The following is a 6,386-nucleotide window of genomic DNA, read 5'->3' on the forward strand; positions in this document are numbered from 1 at the left end:
AATTATCTCTGGAGGGGGAAAAAAAAACAATAGGGGCCTTTACTTTGTACATCAAATACTTTTAAAAACATTTAGAATTTTTGCAGTCAGCAAATAGTAAATTTTTTTTTTAAAGATTTTATTTATTTATTCATGAGAGACACAGAGAGAGGGACAGAGACACAGGCAGAGGGAAAAGCAGGCTCCATGCAGGGAGCTCGCTGTGGGACTCGATCCCAGGACCCCGGGGTCACACCCTGGGCCAAAGGCAGACGCTCAACCGCTGAGCCACCCAGGCGTCCCAGCAAATAGTAAATTTTAAAACAAAATACTTATCAGTTTTTAGAGACGTCATCTAATTTTATTATCTTCATATTTCTAATCAATATGTCGCCATAATTTAGCTATAAAATGACTTCTTTTAACTTACTTCTTTCTATAATCTAGATCTTAATGTGGAAAATAATTGGTGCCAGCGTTACCTAACGTGTCCAAAGCATTTAGGAGTATGCATCATAATCAAATGGACAGAACTACCTTAAAAGACTCAATGACTAACCCATTTACTTTTGTAGAGTCAAATGCCATTTTTTCAAACCAATACGTTTTTCTGCAACAGATAATCCAAACAGCTACAATGAGATTCATCTTTTAACCAGTGTGGCTCCGAGTCACTTAATCACTTTAAAAGCGTAGAAAAACTTCAAGTGAGCCTTCCTTACCAGTCTTGTTTTTCTAGCCACTGTGCCAGGTACTGTCTGATTTCCATGGGAAAACAGTCATCATAGAGCTGGTGAACCTGCTCCAGGAATTTGGAGTCAAGCTGCTGAAGCTCATACCACTGGGACATCCTGTAAGGACACAAAACACAAAACACAGATCATGAATGGAAGACCGTAATTCCAAAGAAAGCCTATCCAGCATTATGCTTCTTTAAAAAATCATACTTAATCCAAAACGTAATTTGTCTCTGAAATATATAATTTAAGTGATGTTTATACTCTAAAGCCTGTTTTTTTTAATGTTTGGGGGTTAATATTCTTTTCTTCTCCAGAAAACACATCTTTGGGCCTTTTGCTCAAATGTCAACATACCAGGGAAGCCTTTTTGGATGCTTTGCTTAAACTGACACCACTTCTCACCTCATAAACACTCTCCCTCTGCCCTGATGTGTTTTGTTCCATAGCACTTACCACCATCTAACCCACCATATATTTTCTTTTTTATTTAGATTACTGTTTTCCCCGCACAAAGGGAAGAATTTGGAGGGAAGTGGACTGTTCACTGCTATCTCTCCAGAACAGTGCTGGGCACATAATATGACTTTGGAATGAATCTGGACTTTCATCATATAAAAAATGGAAAACGGTATTTCATTAGATTTACTTTCAGACAAATTCTAAGAACCCTCTAAAAACTGCTCTCTTAGGAGCACAGTACATTTGGGGTGCCTGGGTGGCTCAGTCAGTTGGACGTCTGACTTTGGCTCAGGTCAAGATCTCAGGGTCCTGAGGTTGAGCCCCAGCATTGGGCTCTGAGCTTGGTGAGAAGTCTGCTGGGGATTCTCTCCCTCTCCCTCTAGCCCTCCCCCTGGTTCACATGCCCTCACTCTCTAAAATAAATAAGTAAATCTTAAAAAAAAAAAAAAAAGAAAGAAATACAGTGCATTTGTAATTTAACTCGAATTTTATTTATTTTTAAATGCTTTTTTTTTAAAGATTTTTAATTTATTTATTCATGAGAGACACACACACACACACACACAGAGAAAGAGGCAGAGACACAGGCAGAGGGAGAAGCAGGCTCCATGCAGGGAGCCCCATGCGGGACTGGATCCCAGTTCTCCAGGATCACACCCCAGGCTGAAGGCAGGTGCTAAACCACTGAGCCACCTGGGCTGCCCAACTAGAAGAATTTTAAACTGGTATTTTATATTTTGTGATTCATATGGTAAAATGAATTATTTTTGTCCTGTACCTTTTAAAACAGATTTTCTTCTTGGCTGACTACAAACAATAAAACTAGCACAAAAAGTCTTTAATATCAGTAACAATTTAAAGATTAAAACCACATTGCTAAAAGGATGTTCAAAGGATAAAGTAATACTACTTCTTTGGATAAGTGTAAGTCAGTTTTTGCATAGCAGTTCTAAGGAAATGAAAACAGAACCCGAATTTAAGGAAGTCCCAGCATCTATGAAGAAAACAAAGGGCCTCCCATTACCACAGCATAACTTGGGATTTACACCAGCGCACCGCTGCAATATGCAGAGTGGATATATGTGAATCTTGTCCCACCAGGCCTCTAGGAAGGGGTCTAGATATTCGTGCAGGGTGTGGAAAAGTCATGCATGCTTGCTGCAAGCACACATGTTCAGGCAAGAAGTTACATCTACTCCACGAATTTCCTTCCAAGGAAAGAAAAGCAAGAATATGGTGGGACTATAAAACTCATTGCCATCACAATACGAGTAGAAATGGACACAAACAGGGATGCCCGGGTGGTGGCTCAGCGGTTGAGCAGCTGCCTCTGGCTCAGGTCATGACCCTGGGGTCCTGGATCAAGACCCACATCAGGCTCCCCACATGGAACCTACTTCTCCCTCTACCTGTATCTCTGCCTCTCTGTGTCTCACACGAAAAAATACAATCTTATTAAAAATAAAAAAAAGAAGAAACGGACACAAATCTCCCCTCTGGCATACCTGCAACAGGAATCTGATTTTTCACTTCAAATTAATTTTACCTAAGTGGGAGACTCCAAATCTGTGGCTCTTCCCTCTCTGCTAAGTGTTTATTTAATAAGGATGTGCCTACAGAACTACACTGGCCAGAGGTCAGCCAGAGGGGGGTATAACACCTCTTTTTTTTTTTTTAAAGATTTTATTTATTTATTCATGAGAGACACAGAGAGAGCGAGAGGCAGAGACACAGGCAGAGGGAGAAGCAGGCTCCATGCAGGGAGCCCGACGTGGGACTCGATCCCAGGACTCCAGGACCACGCCCTGGGCTGAAGGCGGGTGCTAAACTGCTGAGCCACCCAGGGATCCCCAGTATAACCCCTCTTATTAGATGCTGGACCTCGGGCAAGTCACTTCTCTATCAACAGCGTGGCTGTTAAGACTGAATGAACTGGTACAGACACAGCACCGGGCACAAAGCAGGCAACTAATAAATTCATGCTAACAAACTCCGAATCCGTGTCATCTTCTCACAAAACCTGTAACCAATGCGAAGAGTGTCATGATCACCTCCCCATCACCTTGCTCAAATTCCAGTGCTATATGGACTCCCTCCTGCAGTCCCAAGACCTCCCACCTCCCTGCTTCCCAAACCACGTCCCAGTCTAGCCTCCTGTTGCACACACTTGGACCACATCACTGCTGTCTTGCTCAAAAGTGCTGCCATTTGCCCATTCCGAGGCTGATGTGCACCCTGACCCTATTTTCACCCATTAACAAAGCAAACCAACTGTCAAATGGTCTACCGTGTTTTGGCTAGGCCCAACACTGCGGCGCTGCTCCGGCCGTCATCCACCCTTGGAAACAGCCTCCCCAGGGATCTCTGCCTCTCTACATCCTTCCACTATTCTAAGGTAGATGTCAATGTCCCTTCTTCCAGAAAGCCATCTGGGACTTACACAGGGACAACTAAGCTGTCTTTAACTTGTGTGCCACAGCATTCTGTACCCTGTCTTGGAGCATCAGTTCCTTATAAAGCTCTAGGATTTCTCCCCTGAGTGAAGTAAGTTGCCAGGACTGTGTCCTCCTCCTTTTTTTTTTTTTTTTTAAACATCCTTGGTACATTACACAGTGTCTCCCACGTAGTATGTATTCAACAGGTTTACTGAATTGAAATCTAGTGTATTTCACATTGAATTAAGAGTAGGGGGTAGGGGGATCCCTGGGTGGCTCAGCGGTTGAGCACCTGCCTTGGGCCCAGGGCATGACCCCAGAGACCTGGGATTGAGTCCCACCTCGGGTTCCCTGCATGGAGCCTGCTTCTCCCTCTGCCTCTCTCTGTGTCTCTTATGAATAAATAAATAAAATCTTAAAAAAAAAAAAAGAGTACGGGGCAAACCACATTATGCGGCACCAAGCCTCAGCTCCGCATCCTTGTTAAGCAGCAGCTGCATCCGGGATTGTGCTGGAGGCTCAAGTCCTCTAGTTCTGTCCCATAAAAATGACCTTTCAACCTATACAAACGCTTGGAGCACAGTCAGCCACACACATGCACACACACGGCCCCAAAATCTTCAGTATTAGTCACCACTTTTTAAACAACTGACATCGCTCAGGGGTTTGCAGAAACTTTTATATTCCAGGAAGACGTTAAGCTGCTCCGTCTGTACACACCGGTGCAGGACTAAGAGTCCCAGACGGGACATTCATTCTTCGGGAGCAACTACTGACCTGCCCCCGGGGGGCCCGCGAGGGGCTGAGGATCCAACCCAAGCGGCAGCTGTTGGCTACTGGCGAGGCGCGGGCGGCCGGGCCTGCACGCACACGGTGGGAGCGTCCCAGCTGGCACAGGGAAAAGGGAAACTTCCCTGCGGGGAGAAGAAGAGGTGAGAAGGGGACAGTGGTGGAGGCGGGGGGTGGGGGGGAAGTGGAGGTGAAAGGGGGAGAGGCAGTGTTTGGGGGAGGGTGTCTTAGGAGCTTCCTTTCCTGCGGGGGCGCCAGCGCCTGAAGGCTCGGGGCGCGGCACCCCGCGACCCCCCGACCCCGGGAGCACTGGGCCGCCCCCCCCCCGCCGACCCCTGGGCTCCTCCGCGCAGCCCCGCCCCCGCGAGCACCGGGCCCCCCCGCCCCCGCGAGCACCGGGCGAGCAGGCCACTCACCGCTCGCGGCGCTGGCCCGGCCTCGGCGGCGTCCGGGTCCGAGGGGTCGGCCCGGCGGGGGTCGCGGTACCCGGGTCCCTCGGCGACTGTGCGGGAAAGCGGAAGCGCCCGGCGCGTAAAAGACGGAGGCCGGAGCCCCGCCCCCCGCCGCCTCGGCCAATCGGACGCGGCTGTTCCGCGGGCGCGCGCCCCTCCCCCCGGACCCGCCGCAGCCCCGGCGCTGGGCCCCGGTGGAGGCAGGAGGCCGGGCGACCCCGGCGGTGACCCCGGCGGCCGAAGGGGGCGGCTCGCAGTGCTCGCAGGCCGGTGCACGGGCCCCGCGGCGGGGAGCCGAGGCAGGCGGCGGGCGGGAAGGCGGGCACCCCCGGAACCTGCCTGGCGCCCACCGCGGCCCGTGTGAGCCCCCCCCCCCCCCCCCCCGGCCTCGGGCCGCGGTGAGAGGCGGCGTCAGGGGCGGCCAGGTGCGGACGAGCCCGGGCTGCCCTGGAGACCCGACGGCCCCGCGCGCAGCGGCCATGCTGCTCTGGAGGCAGGTGCTCCTGCTCCTGCTCCTGCGCCCTGCGCTCCTCCCCGCACGCGCAGCGTCCGCGCCGGACACCTGCCCCGTTGACACCTGCCCCCTCTGGACACCTGCCCCCTCCGGACACCGGTCCGCTTCGGACACCTGTCCCCTCCGGACACCTGCCCCCTCTGGACCTGTCCCCTCCGGACACCTGTCCCCTCCGGACACCTGCCCCCTCTGGACACCTGCCCCTCACACCTGCCCCCTGTTGGAAGAACTGGCACGTGTCAGAGCAACGAGGCCCTTGGGGTCTGGGCGTGGGCTCCTCTCGCCCCCGCACACCTGTTCTCCAGCCCGCTCGGTGCTCCTGCTGGCGATGCCCCAAGTCCCACCAACTTGTCTCCCAACTCCTACACCATCCCCCACATTTTCCTCATTTTGATGACTGCAGTAGATTCCCAAATGGCTGCTTCACTTAAACTCTTTTTTTCAAATTGAAGATTTATCTATTCATGAGACAGAGACAGGCAGAGACCCAGGCAGAGGGAGAAGCAGGCTCCCTGCGGGGAGCCTGACACAAGACTCGATCCCAGGACCCTGGGGGTCACGCCCTGAGCTGAAGGCAGGTGCTCAACTCCTGAGCCACCCAGGTGCCCCTCACTTAAGCTCTTAATTGCCCCTCCCCTTTTAAATTTTTTTTTAAATAATCTCTACACTCATCATAGGACTTGAACTCACAGCCCCAAGCTCGAGTCGCATGCCATACCAACTGAGGCAGCCAGGTGCCCTGCCTTTAATGCTCTTCTAATGCTCTACCACAGTTTGAGTGATTTTTTTTTTTTAATTTCAAAGCAGATCATGTGTTTGCCACTTGCAAAATCCTATGATGGCTTTTCTTACCGAATTCAAATTTCTCAATATAGCTTACAAAGCCCTGGTTCCCCATTTCTTCTTCTAATCCTGTCTTTCTTGCTATTCTTTCTTTTCCAGACTTCAGCATTTTTGTCTTTCCCCAAACTCCGGGCCTTTCACCAGCAGTTCTCTATTTGGAAAGTCCCTTGGGGCA

General features: G+C 50.6%; 1 protein-coding gene across 1 annotated transcript in view; it reads right to left on the minus strand.

Moving 5' to 3' along the window:
- STAT1 (signal transducer and activator of transcription 1) overlaps positions 1–4,922 on the minus strand; it is a 40,092-nt gene extending 35,170 nt beyond the window's left edge. Inside the window, exons 1-3 of the mRNA XM_055345222.1 lie at positions 4,819–4,922; positions 4,391–4,527; positions 702–830 (exon numbers count right to left, since the gene is read on the minus strand). Of these exons, the coding sequence (XP_055201197.1) occupies positions 702–829 (128 nt within the window). The 5' untranslated portion in view covers position 830; positions 4,391–4,527; positions 4,819–4,922. The remainder of the gene's footprint in view (positions 1–701; positions 831–4,390; positions 4,528–4,818) is intronic.
- Between the last annotated feature and the right edge of the window lie 1,464 nt (positions 4,923–6,386).

This window comes from Nyctereutes procyonoides, unplaced genomic scaffold, assembly GCF_905146905.1.
Source record: "Nyctereutes procyonoides isolate TBG_1078 unplaced genomic scaffold, NYPRO_anot_genome, whole genome shotgun sequence".
Lineage (NCBI taxonomy): Eukaryota > Metazoa > Chordata > Mammalia > Carnivora > Canidae > Nyctereutes > Nyctereutes procyonoides.